This window comes from Sturnus vulgaris, chromosome 11 (genome assembly GCF_052056855.1).
Source record: "Sturnus vulgaris isolate bStuVul1 chromosome 11, bStuVul1.hap1, whole genome shotgun sequence".
In the NCBI taxonomy this organism is placed as follows: domain Eukaryota; kingdom Metazoa; phylum Chordata; class Aves; order Passeriformes; family Sturnidae; genus Sturnus; species Sturnus vulgaris.
The window spans coordinates 12,340,572-12,364,583 of NC_142253.1; the positions used below are offsets into that span (position 1 = coordinate 12,340,572).

At 37.2% G+C, this 24,012-nt stretch overlaps 1 protein-coding gene across 1 annotated transcript in view; it reads left to right on the forward strand.

The window, feature by feature from the left end:
- IL17RD (interleukin 17 receptor D) overlaps positions 1-24,012 on the forward strand; it is a 43,396-nt gene that overhangs the window by 15,191 nt on the left and 4,193 nt on the right. Inside the window, exons 2-12 of the mRNA XM_014893062.2 lie at positions 8,484-8,541; positions 11,711-11,836; positions 13,689-13,807; positions 14,475-14,595; positions 15,609-15,653; positions 15,748-15,899; positions 16,269-16,334; positions 17,192-17,246; positions 18,143-18,253; positions 19,905-20,089; positions 21,785-22,721. Coding sequence (XP_014748548.2) covers positions 11,809-11,836; positions 13,689-13,807; positions 14,475-14,595; positions 15,609-15,653; positions 15,748-15,899; positions 16,269-16,334; positions 17,192-17,246; positions 18,143-18,253; positions 19,905-20,089; positions 21,785-22,721 — 1,819 coding nt within the window. The 5' untranslated portion in view covers positions 8,484-8,541; positions 11,711-11,808. The remainder of the gene's footprint in view (positions 1-8,483; positions 8,542-11,710; positions 11,837-13,688; positions 13,808-14,474; positions 14,596-15,608; positions 15,654-15,747; positions 15,900-16,268; positions 16,335-17,191; positions 17,247-18,142; positions 18,254-19,904; positions 20,090-21,784; positions 22,722-24,012) is intronic.

The window sequence follows — 24,012 nt, forward strand, 5'->3', positions numbered from 1 at the left end:
TGAAGTATTAAAAACACTATTGGTGGGATGGTAAATGATTCTTTAAATCTAGAACATGGGATTTGGGCAAGTAAATAATTGGTTATTCCTGGACTAGAACCATACTGCTTATGAATTCAGTTTTAAAATCTCATGGATGAGTATGTGTTTCTAAACAATTATGTGTTTCTAAATCCCTAAGATAGATTTTTATGTCCAAAATAATTGTGTTATTTCAAAGGGAGGGATTAAGATGGAAGAATCCCAAATCCTATCTACTTTAAAAGTTTTATGAGTTCTATGGCACTTTAATCAGTGTAGTTAGTCCTAAATTACCTAGCCACCATACCTTCCTGTGCCAAGGCTTTGGTCTATTTATATGTTGGTCCTACAAAAGCAATGTACATTAATATTCTTTGCAGTCATGGTCTCTTGTGAGTATGTAATGCTTTCTGTACTTGTGCCTCTTTGTTTCATTCCTGTAAGTAAGAACTAAAGTGAACTTTCTAAGAACATGCATTTCATATTTTCTGACAGAAAACTCTCAAAGAATTTCAGTGACTTTCAAATAGTACAGGAGAAGTATCTGAGAGGAAACATTGTCTGAATAGACCAAAACAAAATAGATGTGCTATGTCAAATTTTTCACATTCCAGCCTTTATGTGATCTTCTGCTTTAAAGATTTCCTTGCAAGCAGCTGTTCTTACCATTTTAAGAAGTTACGAATTGGATAAACTCACTCTGTACTGCAAATAGAGTATTTGTAGTCTGCTTGCTCTGAGGTTGTTTGCAATGAAAATGTCCAGCATTGCAGTAGATTTCAGATTAGAATTTTCTATAGGTCAAGCAGTTATGAATAAAGCAGTTAATGCAAATTTGATAACAGTTTCCTGAGGGATTTTTTTAAATGTGCATGTGCAGTTTGGCATTATATTGAGAAATGAAGAGTAAAAAACCCACCCTGAATTGGTCACAGTTGTGACCTGTGTTCTGGCTGAAGCTTGGAACTGAACCTATGAAGTCGGTGCTAGTTACTTCTACAGATTTTCTGTTCCTCTGGATGAAACCTGAAATCAAACTAAGAGCTTGTGCTGGGAGTTTCCAGATGGAAAGGTAGGAATCTGGCAGCAAAACATTGTTAGGGAGCCATTTATGATTTTGGAAATAAGCTCCTTTAGCTGTTTTCCAGGTGCCATTGCATTTGCTCAGCTTTAAAGGCAAAGACTTTCTTTTTGGATCTATCTTACTTGGAAGTCTGTACCTGGAAGATTTAGAAGAAGCAGCAAACTTTTATGTGCACAAAATCTTAAAAGATACAATTTGTAACTCTGAAGTATTTTTCTTTGCTTTCTTTTTTTTCTCATGTTCTGTCCTCTGAAAGCTACATAATTTCTTAATGTGGTAAGCAAAATGAATGAATGCATATATCCATATATATGATAGACATGTTAATATAAATCACATACGTCCATTGATCTATCATGCTTCAGTCATTTCTTGAAGCCTTTTCTTGTTTGTCTTCTAACTGTGTTTGAACATCTTTATGAGACAAAGACTGGGCCTCTCAGCTTATGGCTGTGTGCACAGGAAGTGCACAGTCAATAAAATGAATGAAAATAGATTTAATTGTTTCATGGGCGGGTTAGTTTAGAAGTGCTTGGGCATAAGTTAAAATTCAGTGCTCATGCAATCATTCCAATAAGTGTGAGGAACCCTGTGGACTTAGTGAGGTTGTGGATAACTTCCTACCAGAAGAAAAAAGATACTTTTTGAGTGGAACAGTCAACTTGTTGATTTGACAGCATGCTGTGCAGTATTTCTTCTCCATTATTTCAGGTATGTGTTATTCTCTTTGTTGTTTAGAGCACAAGTCTTGGGTCCCTCTAAAAGCAACTTTACCATTTGTAGCCCCCTTCCTTCCCAGTCATAATCACTGCTCCTGCACCTGTCTTGGCATTGCTTTTTCTCCCCCTTCCCCTTCCCAAACACCTCGTCTTTTCTCGGAATTCTCCTGCCAGGGGTCATGTCCCACAGTTAAGAGAACACTGCTTTGGCTACAGACTTTTGGCTTTTATCCAAATATCTTTAGACCAGCACATTTCAGTATTGTTTGTGGGAAATGGGCTGTGTTTGAAAATATTTATTCTGTTAACTTCTGGGGGCATTTTGTTTGTTTTTAGAAAGCTTTTAATTTACCAAACATTATCTGCACAAGAATGTTGGAAAAAATAAACTGTGTCAGTGCAAACAATAGAAAACTTCTTAAGCAAACTTTCAAATTGCATGAGAGAAACCAGAGCTGATATTGCCCATTCTGTGCCACGCTTTGCTGCATTAAATTCCTGAGTTTGACTCAGAGATTTAAGATTTTCACGGTAGGTGGTGAACAGTATAGATTAAACTTGCTTCCTTTGCTGTTAAATCGTGCCCCTAATAACTGCCTGTTCCTTAAAGAAACCAGTTCCCATCATTTCAGTGAACAGCTGCAGGAGCCGTGCTGCATCTGAGGAGTTGTGCTGTAAATATTTCTTGTAGTGTTACAATGGCTTCTCACTTCTCTGTCACACAGACAGAGGTAAGACAACCTTCCACCCTGCCTTTGTAAAGTAGAAACTAAACCAGGCAGGAGCAGGGCATAATGAAAGGGCATTTTTACCGGTTTGGTTTGGTAGATTTTCTGTTTTCTTTTGTTCAGATAGACTGTGCTATGGCTCATGCTCTTCTGCCAGTGTGTTTCACTTGAAAAATCCCCAAAGACCCCATGAAATGAGTATCCATGAATACCTTTCAGGACCACCTCCTTCCCTGGTGGGATTTAAGTCAGCAGCTGTTCAATTCAATATTTTTTTCTGATAGGAGAACGTTGAGAAAACCATATCTAGTTGAAATGGCAGAAAGATTGTTCAGACAAAATGTAACTACAAAATGTGGGAAGTCAACCATAAAACCATGGATAATGTCATTGAGATTTAATGATCACAAAAAGTCAGGACAATTCAAGGGGAGCATGAGTTCCTTGTGTTTGGTTCAGGAAAATAAGTATTACAGTATGATATTATATAATTTAATACCTCACCCTGGGGCTTCTATAGAGTCCTGGTTTTGAATTTCTTAGAAGGTTTTGACTGTTGGTTAAATCAGGTAGCACACTTTTTAAGAAAGGCTAGTATGGATGCTTCATAATGTGTTTCCAAGTCATAGGGCTCAAATTGGGGTAAAAAGCTGTTCTGGGAGATGGGGAAGGAATATGCTAAATGTGAACATGGCTAACAGTTTTAAAACAAAGGGATATGTATTGTCCCTGCCTTTGGTCACCAAGCATCTACTCCCTGGAAGACTGAGCTGTGCTGAGAAAATGAAAGCTTAAAGAATGTTCATGTGAATTGAGGGTTCTTCCAGATCCGAGGAAGGGCCTGATTGATCTCCCAGACAACCTGAGGAACAATTGTGTACATGTAATGTGGTAGCACCAGGAGATCAACCACTGAATTTTCAGGAGGAACATGGAAGAAAAGTTGGGATCTTTGTACAGGACAGGCTGTTGCTGACAAGGATGTGTTAGGGAAGAACCAGTAACCAGCTCCTCCTGTAACAGGATAATCAGGGATTTTGGGGCCCTCTCTATAAGAAAAGGTGCAGAATGCATCCAGAGATGGACAAGGAAGCTGGTGGAGGGGCTGGAGCACAAGTCTGATGAGCAGAAGATGAGGGAGCTGGGGGTGTTTAACCTTCAGAAAAGGAGGCTCAGGGGGGACCTTATCGCTCTACAACACCTGAAAGGAGATTGTAGCCAGGTGGGGATCAGTCTCTTCTCCCAGGTAACAAGTGACAGGACCAGAGGAAACAGGCTCAAGTTATGCCAGGGAAGGTTTTCATTGGGTATTAGGGAGAATTTCTAAACCAAAAGAGTTGTCAGTTGTTGACCCGGGTCAGTGGTGGGGTCACCATGCCTGGAGGCATTTGCAGGGTGTGTCGTTGTGGCACTGGGTGACACAGGCTAATGGTAGCTTGGCAGTGCTGCCTTGGTGGTTGGACTCAGTGATCTAAAAGTGTTTTCCAGCCGAAATGCTTCTATTATTCTAAGATATTCCTTCATGCTCAAAGGTGATGGTTCCTTTCCCAGCCTATATATAGTTTACAATGAAGTAAAAGCAGTGCTTTGCCTTTGGTGTCTCAGGTGCTCTGAAGACACCTTCAGCTCCTCTGCAGCTGAACTTGTGTGCAGTGGCTCTAGAGATGAAGCAGTGAAACACTAAACAGCCACCAATAAAGAATCAAAATCTGTGAGCTTCTTGTAAATTGTGTTGCTTACATAAGAACAAACACAAAATGTGCCAACTTAGTAAAATAAGTTAAAAACCAACCTATTTAGAAGAGTCTGGGTTCCTCTTTAAAATATGAAATAGGCACCCAGAAGTCTGTTGCTCCATTAATTAATTTTAATTCAGTTAAATTAAAACTTTTTTCTTCAGTGTCACTGAGATGGTTTCTTAAATGCTATTCCCATAATTTATGCATACAGTGCAGGAATATATATATAAAAATCTGAACAAAATTCATGGTTGCAGTTGTCAGTCACACTGAGTTTGTAAGTAATAAAGAGTACAAGCCCATCCACCCAGGGCTTAGAATTCATTCTGCAGTCAATGGAGTACACACAATTTACATGGCAAACATCAACATGGATTATGTATTTTGTTGTATTCTCTTGAAAGCAATTCAAAATGAAGGCATCTAAATAATACAGATAATTCAAAGCAATTCAAAATGAAGGCATCTAAATAATATAGATGGTTCCTAATTTTACTGATGACTCTAGAAATAGAAAATATTTTTACTTGGTTGAAAGCATCAGTAAAGCTTTAGAACAAGAAGAGCAGATGTCAAATATAAAGCCCTTGTTTTTCTGAGCAATGAGTATGATAAACATTGATTATTCATCTTGATGCTAAAGTTCAAAAACAATTGTCCCTTCAGTTTGCCTCATGGGAGTGTGAAATTAGGACCATGTGTGCCTTGATGAACAACATATGAAAGATGAATCATGATTACTGTTTTGGTCTGCTGCACAGGGCTGTGCTGGAGGGGTAGTGATTTCCTACCTCCTTTACCAGATTGCTGTAATTAGTGCTAGCATCTCTCTCTGTTTCCCACTATTTATGTTCAAGTGGCTGCCTGACAGTCACACATATAAATTGGCTTTCTTGAATGAGTGTTTGCTCAACAGAAGAATGTTAGAGTATATTTCAATATTGTTTGTAATAAGGATTAGTTACAGAACTATTCTGAAATCACCCATCCATTTCTATCACCAATGCCATCTCTGGCAGGAATTGCCAGATATAAAAAATAGATGCTTCCTTCAAATATGAAACACTACATGTTCTATATGAAACACTATGTGTTCTATAAACAACATAAAAAGAAGAGGGAAAAGTTCAATAAAATAAAACCGAGTTTTCATTTCATTCAATTGTATTTAATTTATGCCTCTGGCGGCAGACATTAGTTAAATTTAACTTCTCTTGGAGAGGCACAATTAGTTCCTGTGGTTACAAATTTCATTTTAGATTTATTTCTGGATATGTTATCCTAACTTTGTTCCTCTCTGGCCTAGTAATGGGTGAAAGAGTTGTCATAAGTGCATTTCATTACTGAGCTGTTACTATAAATGAGGGTTGGGCATTAGAAAAATAAAAACAAAGAAGTTAACGTCATATAATATAGTCTTTGTATTTTATTGATTTTTGTGCTCTTTCATGTTGAAAGATGGATGTTTAAAATGAAATGCTTTGAACATCCAAATGAGCTGTTCATTCTTCAGGAGATGATGTGCATTGGTCTTATTTAGATCTGTGCTGACTTAGGATATCTGGGGATCTTAGCCTTAATTATTCAGGCTGTTTATATGGATTGAGGAGCAGATCCAGCACTGGTCTCTGTGATTTGAGCTATGTGATGTGTGATGGAGATTCTTCCCAGCTTGCTTGGCCCAATATAGATACAGGATTTGGATTTTAGCTTATAGTGTTTTCTGTGGAGCTCACATAATGTGAGATTTAATGTGGCTAATGCCTCCTCTGCTTCCCCAGCTTTTTGACAAATAATGCTATTTGTAATTTAATATGTGTGCATTTCAACTTTGATTACCTGTTTAAAGATCAGTGGTCTAGAGTTCTTCAGAAAAGATGTTTTGGCTGTTTTCTTTCCTGTGTATTTCTTCTCAGTCCACATGTATAGAAGTAGACCACAGGGATTTTGTAGGCAAAGCTCCAGGACACAAAGGCATTCTTTCTAGCAAGGTTCAAAAAAAATTAAATTAAACAAATGGAAATTCAACAAATGTTCGTGGTTAATTAATCACAGAATCACGTGGTTAATAGAATCACAGAATGGTTTGAGTTGGAAGGAACCTTCAAGATCATCTAATTCCAACCCCCTGCCATGGCAGGGACAATTAGCTAAGAATTTAGAGCCCTGAGGCCATAACATTAATGTTTATAGTTTTGAAGTAAGATGCTCTAAACAAGTTCTCCTAGCTATAAGCCACCTAAATAGCACAATTACTTTAATTCAAAACCAAGGGAATGCTTCCTGGAAGAATATATTTTTAAACTCACAGCAGTAAGTACCTGAGGGATGAATACTAGAGCTGAGCATGATGAAATTATCTGAGTAGCTCACATGTTTTAACTTAGAACTAGTATAACAATTATTCAATATTTTGGGGTAACCCAAACTCTCAAACCAACTCTCACTAATTACTGCAGCTTTTTTGTACCTTTTTTACACTTGGGAGCAAATTTTTGCCACTAGTAAATCTCATGTGCTGCATAAGTTCAGCAGAGTTTAGCTTATGTTATGTCTCTCTTTGCATCTAAATTATCAAGGCTTGTGGTATATTTATTTATGCTTATACTGTTCCATATTTTGTTATGTCACCATAATCTCAGGAGAAATGCGATTAAAAAAGTGTTGCCTTTTAATTTTAATATAGCATATAAAATTCCTGTCTAATGAATTAAAATACATATGCTCATTTTCTGTGGAGTTTGGTAAAATTTATGTCTCCCAAAACTATAACTCTAGGACAAAAGGAAGACAAGTATCAATTGATTTGATGGTTAATCTCCTTTTATAAAAAGTCAGTAGTTACTTTTCTTGTGATTTTTAAAATCAAATCATATCTTTGTTTTACTATAAGTTAAATGATATTTAATAAAGATTAGAGAAATAGAAAGTGAGTCAGACTAGAACAGCTATTAATAGAAAAGTTACAACTCAAAAGAAAGACTCCTTCCTGTTTCAGGAAGCATTTTTGTAATAACAGCTGGTTCAATGCCAAACTAAATCAAACTTAAACAATTAAAAGCCACCTAAGAAGAAAGTGAGATTACAAATTTAACTTGTAACAATACTATCAAAGTCTGAATTGCTTTCATCCTTTAGGAAGTGTTTTATTTTTTTTTTTTAACTTGACAACTCCTACCTTGTTTTTCTTTGTACATACCTGGGTCTGACTGGAGAGACACACAGGGAGTGCTCAGGCATGATCCTGACAACATCGAAATATTGCTGCAGGCTTTTTATACTGATTTTTGCTGTTTGCATTGTAGCAAGTGAACCCAGATATAATTCTATGTAAATGGGTGGTATTTTTTTAAAGCTAATGGTAAATATGATGTATTTTGCCTTTCAGGGAATGATATTGTATCATAAGAATCAGAATTCCAGTTTTCAGCTTTGTGTCTTGTGAGGCTGATGCTACATTTTGTGTTTCAAAACTATTTCAGTGCTTTCTGAAGGGGAAGATATTGCATATCTGAGGGCCAAAGTTCTTTTCTCTAAGTAGAGAAGAGACAGCAGACTCATCAACTTGGATTTCCCCTTAGCAGAGTAGTTCTCTGCTTGGTCTTCAGTTTGCAGTATTAACAGTATTTGATAAAAGAAGAAGGTGTCTGTGGTAGCATAATGGGTTTCTGCAATGTCTCTCTTGGAACTTCTGATATTCTTTTTCACAGCTGTGGAGTGTAAAGCAGCTCCTTGGCTCTTCTCTTCTCTTCTCTTCTCTTCTCTTCTCTTCTCTTCTCTTCTCTTCTCTTCTCTTCTCTTCTCTTCTCTTCTCTTCTCTTCTCTTCTCTTCTCTTCTCTTCTCTTCTCTTCTCTTCTCTTCTCTTCTCTTCTCTTCTCTTCTCTTCTCTTCTCTTCTCTTCTCTTCTCTTCTCTTCTCTTCTCTTCTCTTCTCTTCTCTTCTCTTCTCTTCTCTTCTCTTCTCTTCTCTCCCCTCTCCAATTTCTCATTAAACCTTGATTAAAGGGATGATTTTTGTACATACACAATTCACCTAGATGCTGGAAGTTGGGAATATCACAAAATTTTCTTCCAAAAATAAGCTTCTGTGATTCCCATCTACTGGGCAGATCATACTACTTCAACCACAGTTTCATATCTTCATGCAAATACGACATTCAGATTTTCCTTTCTCTTTGGTTTTTCTCTACAGGGGCTGTCATCAGTCACAAAGAACAATGGACTATTCAACATCACCTTTAAATATGACAGTAAGTTGAAAATTTGCACTATATTCACTGTATTGATGGAATTAAGGACTCCATCACAGTTGTCAATATATAGCAACATGTCTCTTAAAGTGGCTTTAAGAATGGCCTAAGTTCTTCAATATTGACATAATTTTAAAATCCAGAAATTTGTGTCTGCTGGGTCTGGTGGATCTTCTCCTTCTGTGTCTCACTGATAATAAAACTATCCAACAATGTGTAGTAGTTTCTCTTTCAGGTTGGCCTACATAATTTGCTCAGTATTTGACTGGAACATTATAGAAAATTATTTTATTCTGTGAAAAATATAGTCGTTGAAAGGTTCAGTACATGCAAAGACATTGGAAAGGATTATTTTGAGCTTTATGCAGCTTTTTGCTGATGTGTAATTTTGGGTTAAAATGACGTAATGGGTGTCTTGAGGTAGAAAATGTGTAGTTTGTATACAGGTAATATATTAAAAATTGTCTTTGTAAGGATGAATATCGAATAGCATCTTTTAATTTAGTTGAATCAGTGGGAACTTTTCATTAGCTGCAGTCTTCAGGGCCCAGGCCAATGGAAAACTGCTCTGTGTTTGCAGTACAGGTGGTTTAGAGCTGTAGCAGACGTGTGTTCTGCAGCTAAACTGAGAACAAAGTAATCTCTGGCACAGTAAGAGTGGTAAGCAGGTTGCAGCAGTAATTTCAGACCTCTTCAAACATCTGCTAAATGTCTGTATCTTATTGTAAGGAGTTGTTTTAGGTGTTTTATCATCTTTCCTGTCTAGTTGTCAGAGCAGGACTGCCAACTACATTAAGAATTTATCTTTATGTGGGCAGCTAGTGGCCATCATCAATATAAACTCAGTCAACACAAGGTCCTAATTTACATTAAAACAATGTTTATTTTAATGCCAGTGCAAGTCAGAGGTGTTTTGTTCTGCCTACCCAAAGAAATTACTTCAGATGCAGAATGTAGGTAAAGTTTCATTATTGAGAGCATGCATCAGGAAACCTAATAATAGTGATTTGTTTCATTCTGATCATCCTTTTGTTCCTCTATTTTTATGTTAATTTCTGAATTTGCAGTCCTTCACTGTGAATTTTTTTTAATCTAATTTGATCTTAATACTTAAAGTGTGTCAGATTGTACAAGATGTAGGTGATCACTACAAAAGAAGTATGATTTTTTTTTTTTATCTACATAAAGGAAACTAGGAAATGGTACCAGTCAGAACAGAGATCTCCACTTTTAGTTAACACAATGAGTCTGTTTAAATCCCAGTTTGTGTCATGGTTTTTCCATTAATTCTGGCACTAGAAACTGTGTTTAACCAATGAGAAGTATTAATTCACAATTCTGCTGGCACTCTGTGCTTCCTGGACAAATGAGTTACTTGAGTTGTGCAGGACTGGGGAAGGAGTTTGCTGATATGAAGACTAAAGAGCTCACATGGTATGGAAATATGTATTTGCCTTTAATAAGCCAGCACAAAAGAGAATTTGGCCTCTTGGCTGTGGTTTAAAGGCTCTTATTTTGCCACAGAGCAATTCTAGGAAACTGTTTTATGATGCTAAATTAGTTTGTTGGATTATTTATTCAGGTGAAAAATAAATGTGTGCATTTTTTAGTACGTCACTTGTATTCAAGTAAAAGAAGTGATTTCCTAAAAAGTGTGATTTTTCCCTGCTGTTTTCTTCCTAAAACTGTTGTTCTTTATAACTAGAAATCAGTGACTTGCAGTCAAACTTCAGGCATTTGTGCTATATTCCATTTTGGCAAATTGTCATTTGACCATAAAATTCTGGTAACCAGGATCCAGAATCTTGGGTTTGCTATTAATTAGATCCAGACCTAGCAGAACCCAGTTACTTCAAACTTTCCATTGAAAGAGATCCTCTATCCTCCTAAGAGGAAGTTCATGCTGTCACTGAGTTCACTCATAGCAACTGAATTCTACAAACACTGGAGTCAGAACCAACCTCCCAGCTTTTGTAGAAGGCAGAGTTGTACAGTGTTCTATTCCTATGTCTGTGACAGTTATAGAAAAGACCCCTTGCCATGGTTATTCACAGTAAAAAGCCATTTTCTAAATCTCTTTTACAGTTAATAATTTTTCTTTCCTTGCCTTCAAGATCACACCTCTGAATTAAATTCAAATTTCCTGTACTGGCGTATCATAGCACTTGATTTTTCATGTTTCTTTTCTACAAGCTCTGTATAGATGAATATATACACCATATAAATGATCTCAGTTTTTTTTAATTAGTCATCAGTCAGTAATATACAATCTACTGATCAATTTCTTCTGGATTTTGTTGGTTTCACTAGTTCAGAAACAGAATGTTTGTTTTTGCACACCCATCTGCATGTATACTGTGCTCCACAACGAGTGAATTCCCTGCCTGCTACTTCTCTTCCTGCCACAAAATATGAACCTAAATATTGTAAAGCTTTAAAAGTTACAACATTTGGGGTTGTTTTCTTCTATTGAAAACAAAAACAACAACAAACTCAGCGATCTTTTGTTTATATTTTGTTTTCTTAATTAAAGCTAAAGCTGTGGTGCTGTAGTTTGCAGTGTGTTTTGTGAGGAGAGCAAGACACAGCCAGTCCTGAGTGACTCCAGTGGCAGTGAAGTGGTGTGTAGGGATGTGGCTGCAGAATGGAAGGCAGAGAGGAGAGGGATTTAAGCAGTGGGGTCTTTGTGGTCAGGATCAAGCAGCATTGTGGTTAAAAGCTCTTCTTGAGCAGTTCTCAAGCTTCACATGGTTTATTGTTCTCATATGTGCCTGATCATTCATCAACATTGTCTTGCTTTGAGCACTGTACATGAACAAAATTAATGTCAGTCTTCATATTATTTTGAACAACTACAAGGAAAAAAAGGATTTTGGGAATCCCAAAACTTGTGATGTGGTACAGGTTACACTGGTGTATAAACTGGTAATATCCTTGGGAGTCCTGTGAGCTATGGGTTGGCAACCAGTGGAAGTGGTTGTGCTCAAAGATTTGTGAAGTTTTGTGAGTTTTTGAGTGTGGAGACAAAAACTTCATCTAGATTTGCTGTGTAGTACTTACAGAAAATAATGCACTGGTAGTTTTATTTGCTCAGTCTTGAAGACATGCTAGGGAACTTAATGTCAGCCAGAATGTTTTTCTAAAAGTGTTTATTTGTCCGTATTTTTAGACTGCACTCCATACTTGAGTTCAGTGGGAAGACACGTGATTGGAGATGTGCAGAACATCACTATCAGTCAGTTTGCATGCCAGGAGCAGGTGGCTGTGATGATCCTTTGGACAGCAAATGCTATTGGTAAGTTCTAGAGGGAAATGGACTCATTCATCATGGGTTTGGTAATAACTTCCTGCTCATAGGTATTAAGTCAAATAATTAAATTATGCTTGGAATCGTTGATACAAACTGCCTAAGAAGAAAGGAATTCTTAAAACCTTTGCAAAGCTCCTATTTTTTCTGGCTTGCTTCAAAAACACTCTTGAAACTAGGATGTTCTCTGCACCCATACACTGCTTTTTTCTATCCCAGTTTACTCAATTCCTGCTCTTCAGAGCTGTGCAACTGTCCCTGGTTTCATTTTGTGCCCTAAGGCTTTGATGCATTTCAGTGGCATTGATTGAGTTTAGTTCCTGATACACTTTAAAGGTTCTTTAAGATGCAGATTGTCTTACAGATGGAAAACATTATTTAATCACAGCTGTGCAAACTTTTAATGTGTTTCCTTGCCAGGTCTGGTGATTAAGAGTATTCCTTAATTACTTCAATGTCACTTGAAGTATCTTGTTGTCTTGTATCTTGTTGCCCACTAGAGCAGTAGTGTCCAAAATTGAGGATGTGCAGAAATCCATTTCCACTGAGAAACTTATTTCTGGGCTTTAAAAGAATATGTGAAAATTCCACTGAATTCTGCAGAACTGTGCAGTTGAAGGCATTTACTAATCTTCAGCTGCAGACTGGATGAATGAAACATCCATGGGAAACAAAGCCTGGTGTTCTTGTAATGACCAGAGGTTAATCCTTTGGACAGTTTGAGGACAGAGCTGCTGTTCAGACATCTCGGGTGACATGGGAACTGGACACCTTCTCTGTCAGGGTCCTCGTGTAAGGACAAATAGTGCTTTTGTTCCATAGAATGCTAAGAACATGATTGGCAACACTTTATCTTCTACAAAATTATACAACATTAATCAAAACACACAAACCCATGGAACTAGTGAACCAGAGGAGGTGGTGGAAAATGTGGAAATGATACATTTGGGAATTTATTTTTTGGGTTGACAAGCATAGCATAAACTGAAATGAGTCCATTTTGATTTATATGGTATTTAGCTTACAAAAGCTGTGTCATTGATGCATTGATGTGTAATGCTATAGAAGAGATGCAATTAGATGGAGTAGTGAGAATCCAAGAGCTGTGCAGTGCCTTTGATACCTGAGCCACAAAACTGTCACAGGGTAAAACTGGCATTTTCCTGGGATATTCACATCACTGTGACTAAACTGAGTCACATCATGAAGTAATTCTGTGATGAGAACATTGTAAAGACACTGTGCTAAGTCGTACTAGAGTAACTTGAACAAAATGGGTGTAGTTCTGGCAGCAGTTATGAGTAACTGGAAGTATACATGCACTGGAATAAATTCCATTCCATTTAAGTCAAGTTTTCTGTGAGCCCTTACTGTACTAGAACTAGAGAAGTTGTAACAATTGTTACCATTTTAATCTGGAAGTCTCAGAGGTGATAGTAAAATTTATAAAGGAATATTTCTATAATTTTCCAGCAAAAATACTGTATTTGTTTGTTAAAATGGAAATGTGAAGTTACTATGAAGTATTTCTGAAGGTGAAGAAGGTACTGGTAACTTACATTGCAGTGATAATTTGGAAACCCCAGATGAGACAAGGGGCCCCTCTGTTGAAAGCATTACACAAGTAAACAGTGATTGTAGCCTTTGCCAAAGACTGAATTCTAGATAGGCAAGATGGGATATGCAGAACTGACAGCAGCAGATATTAAATACAAACATATTTCATATGACTGATAAGTTTTATTTTTAAAGCCAAGTGAAATATATTCAAATTACATAAAATACCACATTATGCATTTTGAAATAGTAATTTTGTGTTTAAATTCCCTGCTGTTTGTAGGGATTGAATACCTGAAGGGATTTCGAGTAATACTTGAGGAGTTAAAATCAGAGGGAAGACAATGCCAGCAGATGGTTTTAAAAGATCCAAAGCAGCTCAGCCCCAGTTTTAAAAGAACAGTAAGTGCTTTGTTTCAAGAAAAGTTTCAGTGTTGTTTGACTGTGTGAGTGGTCTCGAAAGTGTTTATCATCCTAGAATGGTTTGGGTCACTGAAGGTCATCCAGTTCCAGCCCATCTGCCATGGGCAGGGACACCTCCCACTATCCCAGCTGGCTCCAAGTCCCATCCAGCCTGGCCTGGAGCACCTGGAGGGATGGGGCACTCACAGCTCCTCTGTGCAGCCTGTGCCAGGGCCTCACTTCCTTCACACTCAAGAATTTCTTCCAATATCTAACCCAGCCTCTAATCTAACCCTACCCTCTCTCAGTTTGAAGCCATTCCCCCTTGTCCTATTGCTCCATGCCCTTGTGCAAAAGTTGGTTGGTTCCCAAAAGTATTATTGGTGAAATTAATGATAATTGTTGCTTTAGAGACAGATCTTGTTTCTTTTGATATAAACTTTCCTGAAGTTGGGAACTGTCATTTTGGTGACTGGAGTAAAAATGCACATCTGTAATAGTCTACATCCAACTATGTATTGAGATTCCTCATGTCAGTTTGGAAAAGAGGGGTAGAAAAAGGCTTCTTAATGTATTAATCTCAGCCTTTGATTGCAAAATTGTGGGCTTGTTTTGAAAAATACTTTCAGCTGTGATAGTTGATTTTGCAATCTTGGTTTTTTTGTAGGGAATGGAGTCCCAGGCCTTTTTAAACTTGAAATTTGAGACAGATTACTTTGTAAAGATTGTTCCTTTTCCTTCCATTAAAAATGAAAGTAATTATCACCCGTTTTTCTTCCGAACTAGATGTAAGTATTGCATATAATATAGTGTTGCATTTTATATAGTATTGCATATCATCTCTTCAGTGAGCCTCCCCTCCATGTTCTGGTTTTCCCAGCAAAGGAATGTAGTGGATGATGATGTTGGAGGAGTCTGGGTTAAGTAGTTGCTGACATTGTTGTGGAAGGAAGATCTGGATGTTAAGCAGAAAGAATTTGCATGCCATAGATAAATCAGTGGTGTGTGATCATAAGTGTTAGGCAGCAACCAGAGAAGTCTCAGAGACCCGAGATGATCTCAGGTTTGCCTAGAGCAGGCTTGTTCTCGTGGTTCTCAGTTAACTCTTGAAGATTGTTTGCTCCTCTCTGGACATTGTGAGGAAGGGCAGGCTGGTTTTTGCTTTTGAGATTAAAATTTAAAAACAGCTGTCTAAAGACAGATGTAGAGGAGGACATCTAAAATTAGATAGCAGCAGATCAAGTTGAATTTCTCTCAATTACTTAGCAATTCTCACTGGAGGTAGAGAGAAGAAATTTTAATAAGCTCCTCAGTGCTCACGCAGTATGGGGAGAAACTGCAGGTACCCTTTGAGGTGAACTGTTGATATTTGTCCTGCTAAGTTTTTTTTTCCCCTATAAAAATTGCTTAAGGTGTTTTCAAGTCTGTCTGTTAATGCAGACCACTATGCCATTGGTAGTAGTGCTCAGCATACTTATTTATTCTGAGTAAATATATTTAAGACTAGTTTTAACTTCCTCTCCTGGTGTGCTGTTCCTGGTGTTATCCTTTTTATATCACTAAAAAATGTGACATTCAAATTAATGGATCTCTGCTTCTCATGTAAAGATGAGAAGGAACTTGAAATAATAACAAAGGAGTTAAGTTTGCAGAATGCATTTAGTCCAGGCATATTAGAGTCTGGGAAAGAAGTGGGGGTATTTAAAATGATGAACTCTCTCTTTTTGCCCTTGTTATTTTTCTGTTGAAATAGCATAGCAGTGTGATACTGTATAATTAATAATTTTCTGTATATTTGTAGCATGTGAATTGTTGCTACAGCCAGAAAACCTTGTCTGCAAACCTTGTAAGTAAAATGTAATATTTCTATATATTAATCTTAAAAAAAAATTCTGTACTTGAAGAGTCATTTTGTGATTCATTAATATCTCCTCTGACAGACTGGAAGCCAAGGAATGTGAATGTTACCCAGCAAGGTTTTAACATGCAAGTGTCCTTTGATCATGCACCTCACAACTTTGGGTTTAGGTACTACTTTCTTCACTACAAACTGAAGCATGAAGGGCTGTTTAAGCAAAAGACCTGCAAACAGGTACGTGGCTGAGTTTTGCAGCTCTTAAAAGGACAAAACCTATTGACATGAAGTGTTCTAAGGTCTTACAGAAACTTAAAAAACTTAATAGAAAATAGTATCAGTTTTAAAATTGTAAAGCTATTTGGAGCTATTTATGTAAATAACAGTTGTGCTGTGATAGCACTCATCAGTCAAAACTCCACTGGACCTGGATAACACAAGTTAGTTCTGAGGCAGACAACTGTGTAAGTGAATGGGCAGACTTAGTTTTGCTTGTTTAAGGTATGTTAATACAAGAGTGCACTGCCTATTTCTAAATTAATGTGAATTCTTTATTAGGTTTTAAAAGTATGTGAATTGCTTGCAAATATTCTTTCTTTGATGTAGGAGCAGAACACGGACACTACAAGTTGTGTTCTTCAGAACGTTTCTCCAGGGGATTATATCATTGAGGTAAGATTTCTAAACAGTCTTTTGTACAACACCTAAATGAATATGTTGATGACAAAATGGAGTAAAATTCAAATATTTCAAATCACACTGGTAGAATTGAACTTCAGGTATCCCTGCTGAAGTAACTTGGGCAATTTTCTAGAATGATGCCTTTTTTGGGCTTACCTAGAAACAGAGGCCAGACAAAGTTAGAAGAATAAAAGCAGATGTATTTAACGGAGAGCCTGCTGGTACATTAAGGGCAGATGAAGCCTCTCCCCAGTGGGCTACACCCAAAATGGACAATGGTCATGACTTTTTTCAGACAGATAAAAGTTTAGTCCATTTACATATCAGGGATTAATCCTCCAATTACAGCTTCAGGTAACAAAGTCATATTCCCCTAGTTTGCTCCTCACCAATTCACTTTTGTTTATACTTTTCAGCGCCTGAGGCTGTAGGGTGTCCTTGAGTTACAGACCCAGGGGGATTGTTTTGTCTAACCAAAATATGAAGACAGTTAACAGCACTTTATATGGAGTTTAAAGTTCTGCACTCTTGCAGTACAGGATTTGAAAAATACAAAGGCTAAAATCTTAAGGCATCAGAATGTTCTTGACCTGTCCATTGCTTCCCTGAGTATGCAGCACTTTGAGCTGTGCCTTAAAACTGAAGTTGTGGGACTGCATAATTCTTGGACTTGGATTTTTATTTTTTTTAATTGGAATTTTGTTTCTTGGGCAATTTTTATTATACTAGTTTGTGCTGCTTATTAGTTTTAACTATTTGAACAGTAACTTTCTTCACATTTGGTCATAAAAGCTGTTACAGTTATTTTCATATTGCAGAAAATAAAATTAATCTTTTACTTTTCCAAGCTGGTTGATGACACTAATACAACAAGGAAAACAATGCACTATGCGCTAAAACCAGGTATGAATTCTGTTTTTTAAGCAATATACTAACTTAGAGTATTAATTTAGAATCAGTTTTAATTATGTTGGAAATAAGTCTCTGTTTGACCTTTGTCTGTTTGCCATAATCGAGACTATTGAGATAATTGTGCTGTGCTTTTTTGACCTAATAAAAAAAGAGATGCACACTTGAGCATACACATGTGCATCTCTTTACATTTATATTTAGTGGAGTTTAGATCAATCTATCACTGGAAATCTTTGTGGGAAAGTGGCTTTTGTTGTATATGTGGAAATGGGGAATGATAATTGCATATAACTGAGAGTGCAATAGTGTGGAGATACTGTAATGGAGCTGTGGGAGCAGCCTAAACACATCACCTGTGTCCTTCTGCCCTGGTACCAAACTGAGCAGTCTGGAGGGCCTGTCAGGTGAATGCTTCACATGCCTATGAATCAGACCTGGTTTTGAGAAGCTAAACAGGGATTTCAGAGTGTAACTGCAGCCTCAAAACAGCCACAGGTGGAGGCAGTGGATAAAATGCACTGAATCCTAATGCACGTGGCTAAGGGTGGTCCCTGCAGGAAGGCAGTTCTTTCTAAGTGGCCAGTTCAGCACCCTGGAACCAAAACATGTCAGGTCCAAATGACCACTGCATATCTCATCAAAATTATTTGTCACAGGATTGCTCCCCTGGGGCTTGTGAGAGTTACTCTGATGCTGTTGCATTGGGGCAGCCACCATAAAACCTAATTTGAAATGGAGCAGAACGTGATATTTGAGCTTAGTGTATCTTCAACAATTACCCGATAATAGAGTACTGCAGCAGTTTTGCATTCCCAGTGAGAACATTTGTTTAGATAATTGTAGTACAGTTGATTTGCATGTGGCTAATTCTGTTTTCTTTTGCCAAGTGCACTCCCCGTGGGCTGGCCCGATCAGAGCCATTGCCATCACTGTCCCCTTGGTTGTCATCTCTGCATTTGCCACGCTTTTCACAGTGATGTGCCGCAAGAAACAGCAAGGTAAGGCTTTATTAGTGCCCAGTTCCATTTAAAGATCTGCTTCTGCAACCTGAACAGTCTTAATTGATGGTTAACTCCAGAAATACCTTTTTCTGAAAAGCTTTATGTTCTATTTCTCTGTCCTTCCTCCCCTCAGTCTTTTTTGTGTTGAAACTTGTAGCATATTCTTAATCAGTGTTTGATGATAATTGGTTGCCTAGACAGTATTGTGTCACAGATCAAGACTTCACTGTAGAAAGGAGAGAACAAAAGCAATATTGGAAAAAACATTTTATTTCATATTTCTTTTTCTTTGAGAAAGTACTATGTGACCATGTAGATCACAAACAGATTTGTAAATGGACATGTTTTAAGCATTCCCTTATTTTACTCAGAAATATCTAATTCATATTTATTTTAAATCAGAAGGAAAGTAAAGCCATGTGATGTCAATACAATTCACAGTGCTGTCTGGAATTATGTCTGTCTGTACTGTCTGTAGCTGCTATTCCACATATGCTCACTTTCCTGGAAGTTGCCTTTACCATTTATTCTAAACCATCTTCCTGAGTTTACTCTAAGTCCTGCTTGCAGATGTTTTTAGATTCCATCCCTCCTTGCTGACTTCTCTTCTGTATCCAGGAGTTGGCAAGCAACACTTGATACATTTAAATGTTAAAAATACATTGGCTTTTTATATTGAATTTAGAGAATCATGTGGTTTCATGAATAATGGAAAAAGAGATTACTTCTCCAAACCTCACATATCTGTGTCATCCACCTGAATTTTGGCACTGAGATATACTGCAAGTGCTCTATGCCAGCTGGGTTAAATCCTTTTACCTTCTGGTCTTCTCTAGTTATCCCTTTGCTCACAGCTAGCACAGTTCCAACAAAAAACCCAGACAAATCACTGAGGATTTGTCTGCAGAGAGAGTTGTTCCAGAATAGTTATTCCTGATGAATTGTTCTGAATTGAATCCCTAGATGGATATTTGTATTTTGAAATACTCATACTTTATTCCAAATTAGCTTAATCAGCTGTAGAACTAGATTGAATTAGTCTGGCATAAGGCCAGACTTTCATGTTCCAGCATAAAAGCATCTATGCAAGGAAAAACACAATAGCTATTTTGATTTAAATTAATCATATCTTAATTCAAATTAATGTCAAATTAATGTCCAAACACGAGTGTGTATCATACACTAGAGAAATCCTGTATGATATAATGAAAGGGTCTGTGGACCTGGAGTTTGATATTCTTACCTGACTTATGTTGTGGTTTGGGTTTTAACAAGAGACTTCATTAGACAGGAAACTCTTGAAGATGATACATCTTTAGGCTTATAGTATTTGAACAGAGATTTGAAGACTGTTGAAACTGAATAAAGGTGAAACAACCTCATTGTACCTATAAAATAAACCTTCTTTGTGTTTTCTGAGTTGGACAGAAATAACTGCACATTTAACTTTGGAAGTGTATTCCACATGCAGCAACTCTTAAGCTGGATAAATAGAGTGTGTACAACTTTTGTTTTTCATGAGAGGAAAATGTCTAGGAAAAAACCTCAAACATCACTGTATGCATTAGTAAAAAAACTACAAAAGTAATAAAAACCCAAAACAAAATCAAGCTTTATAGTGTGAATTCTCTTTTCTCTTGCACTTTAGAAAATATCTATTCCCATCTAGATGAGGAGAGCTCAGAATCTTCAGCATATGCTGCAGGTGTCCATGTGGAAAGACTTCGTCCCCGGCCAAAAGTGTTCATCTGCTATTCCAGTAAAGATTGCCAGAAACACATTAATGTCATCCAGTGCTTTGCTTATTTTCTTCAGGACTTTTGTGGCTGTGAGGTAAACTCAACATTTCATATGTAAACAACTTTTACTTAATTGAAACAGCACTCCCAAAATTCTGTGCTTGAAAAGTAGGTATTTCAGTCATTCCTTTCCACAGAGATAACTGTTGTTATTTTTCTAAATATTGGCAGTGTGAATTTTCTTTTTCTTTTGGGGAAATGAAGAATTCTTATCCAGTGTAAAAAAGCCAAAACAACCCAAACCATCAGAATAGTGGAAGTTCATGATTTCAGGACTTCCATTCAGCCATGTTTAGCTTGCTTTTTCTGTTCAGTACGTCATACATCTTTATAGTCAGCAGCCACAAAGAGTTATTGTTGTCTACCTGATATACTTCGGTATTCCTAAAGTGTATTTTGTTGTAATATAGAAGTTGAATCTATCAAGACTTCTACTCATAGAACAAAAATTGCATTATTAGGATTACTTGTTGACAGCATGTACTTACTAATTGTTTTTTATATTTTTTGTTTCTCTTCTGTTCCATTAATACTTTAAAGTCAGCAACTCTTTTTTTTCTTGTCTTTGAAAGATATGAGAGAGACATTTGAATTGCTACTTTGAATGAGCAGGCTTAGAATCTCATACTGCTGTCTGAAATAGAATCGATATGTGGCCAGTTTTTCACTTTTCAGCTGGAAAAAGGCAGGACAATTTCTGGTCTCTTTGTGCTGCATTTTTCCTCCCAGCCCCGGGATATGAAGGGGATGAGCTGGAGCTGGGTTTCATTACAGCAACTCTGCTCTCTGCTGACCAAACACAGAAACACAGCCTCGTGTGTTTGGTGGGGATGGTCACAGCTTCTTAATCTGTTTAAAATAGTTCAGGGTAAACTGTTATAAGTAACTTACTTGAAACCCCTGTTAGAGATGTACTTTAGCCCTACTGCACTGCTCCTCTTTGGAATAGTGTTGAGATGAGCTCTTACTGCTCTAACCATGGCATATATGGTCTCAGGCTTCAAAGGAAATTTTATAAGTGGTTTTGATATGTGTTTATTGTGCAAGTTTTTTACATCTCCTTTTTTCTCTTATCCTACTACTCATTCCTCCTGTGAGATAAAGCATTGTGTCCCTCATCTTGGTGTACACAAACATTTCAGATTATGCAGAATGGCCAGAAAGCTTGACAAAGTAGAAAATAAAATAACTCCTAGGATAAAATTTTCAGAGCTTTCTCATCAGATAAAACTGCTGCTGTTTTGCATCCTAACTGGAAGGTCTTGATATTATAGGCACTAATTATGTTTCTATCAAGATATGAAAATTCTTGGCATCACACTTCATTAATATGCAAGGATGATAAGTGAATATGGCACTTGGGGGCACAGTTTAGTGGTAGACTTGGCAGGGCTGGGTGAAGGGTTGGACTTGACCTTAAAGGTATTTTTCAATCTAAGAAATCCTCTGATTCTGTTACTTCTGCTACATTCAGCACATTATGGACCCAGACACACAATGGTAAATTATTTGAGGCAAGCACAATTGTTTATTGTGGATTGATGATACCAAATTTGATTACACAAGTTAATTGTAATTTACTGGATCTAGCCACATTTTCTATGTTATTTTTATTCCCCCAAAAAATATTGCTATCTATCAAATCTGTCGTGCTTTTTTTTTAAGGACCCACTTGGGTTTATATACATAAAATTTAATATCAACCAGAATTTTTTTTTTTCTTTTCTAGGTGGCTTTGGATTTGTGGGAAGATCTGAAAAACTGTAAAGAAGATCAGAAGGAGTGGCTTATTAAAAACATAAATGAGTCCCAGTTTATCATCATTGTGTGTTCCAAAGGAATGAAATACTTTGTTGAAAAAAAGAACTGGAAGCACAGAGGAGTAGCCAAAGATGCAGGAAAAGGAGAAGCCTTTCTCTTTGCTGTGTTCACTGTTGCAGAGAAGCTTCGTCAGGCAAAGCAGAATTCAGCTGAGCTCTGCAAGTTCATTGCAGTCTACTTTGATTACTCCTGTGAGGGAGACATCCCTGCTATTCTGGATCTAAGCACAAAATACAAACTCATGGACAATCTCCCCCAGCTCTATTCACACTTACACTCCAGAGATCTTAGTGTACAGGATTCAGAGGTGTTTCCTGTTAATATTAGTAAAAGGAATTATTTCAGGAGCAAATCTGGGAGGTCCCTTTATGTTGCTATTTGCAACATGCATCAGTTCATTGATCAGGAACCAGATTGGTTTGAGAAACAATTTATTCCCTTCCCTCCACCTTCTTTACACTACTCGGAGCCTGTCATGGAGAAATTTGATTCAGGCTTGGTTTTAAATGACTTGGTGAATAAACAGGTGATGGATAGTGATTTTTACCTGAAAACAGATCTAAACATTTCAGTGGGGAATTCAGACTCTCACTGTATACTTCAGCACTTAAACCTTGGAGAAGATGTAGAAACTCAGGACATTCAAGGTGGTGGCAGCTCTGTCCTTCAGCCATTGTTACATGTTGTTAAAGCTTCAAATCTGAAAGACATGCCTCGAGATTCTGGAATCTATGATTCATCTGTTCCTTCATCTGAATTATCTTTACCTTTAATGGAAGGACTATTGACAGACCAAATGGAAACATCTTCCATTACAGGAAGTGTTTCTTCATCATCAGGTTTAGGTAAGATACAGCAGTGTTTCTAAACTTATATTCAGTTACTGTGGATATTTCTTCCATCTCCAGATAGGTAAGATAATCATGTGAGGAGCTATATAGAAGGCTGCAGAGAAAGGTTAAAATTGTATAAAAATAGTAAAACAGGTAGAGTAACTTGGGAAAAATTAATATTTTTCTAAACTTACAGTGTGTGGAGGAAATCTTAGCTGGGTAAGATATCACTAAAATTCTATTAATAAGTCACTGCTCGTTAATTGATCTATTCTTGGAGAGATTGCTTCTTCCTTACAGTGACTCCTTGGCAGCTGGGATTTCAGCTGACAGCTGTGTGGTGTAATCAAGAGGGTAAGATGGTGAAGCATTCTCAGAGCCAGCCATAAATCTAAACCTGACATCCTATTTTGCTCCAGCACATACTGAATCCTTGAGGGATATTGTCTGTACTGTGGTTAACTCAGGTTTCAGAATGACATCAGGCTTCTCATCAGATACAGGGCTGGGGAATGAACAAATGGCTTTCAGTGGAGTGATTTAAATGCTTGGAAGACACTCTCCAGAATAGATACCCAGCTCAGATGCCTCCAGTTAGAAGGTGTAAATTTTGCCTCAGTCTGTATAAAAAAACTGGTCTAACCTTACTAGTTGCAGGATATTGAACTGGCATCACAACTACCTCAGTGTGGAATGTTCCAGCAATTGTACTGATATGATAAAACTGCTTTTTGCTGAGATTTTTCTTAAGCAGCTGCAACAGGTGAATATTGCATTTTGATGGTTGTATACTGTTCTGCTTTCTGGAATGAGTGTTGACAGTGCATTAACTAGACTTTTATCTTAGGTAAATGAATTTTTTATTCTTATTAAGATAATTCATAACTAATGTTTGATGCCAGAATTATCTTGGAGGAAGAGAATACAAATGCTGATTTACAGATACAGCACCTATATTTATCAGCTAGATAGTCTATATGACTAAATAATTAAAATCTGAAAAAAAACTTCAGGTGGAAAAAATACAGCTTTACAGATGTAATTAATTAAGCCACAATTACTCTGTTTTCAAAATTAAAATTAAAACTCTATTTTTTAGTTTCCTACCATCTTCTAACTTAGCCTCTTCTCACATTTATGGGAAAAATTACAGATGAACTCTGTAAAGGTTCTAGTGAAAGCAGGATGCTAGTTTAAAATGTATGGCCTCCCTGTAAGAATGCTTTCCCAGTGTGCCCCTCCTGATTCAGTTGCTGAGCTGTCAGCTGGGTATCCCAGCTGCAGGGAGGCACTGGAAGAAAGA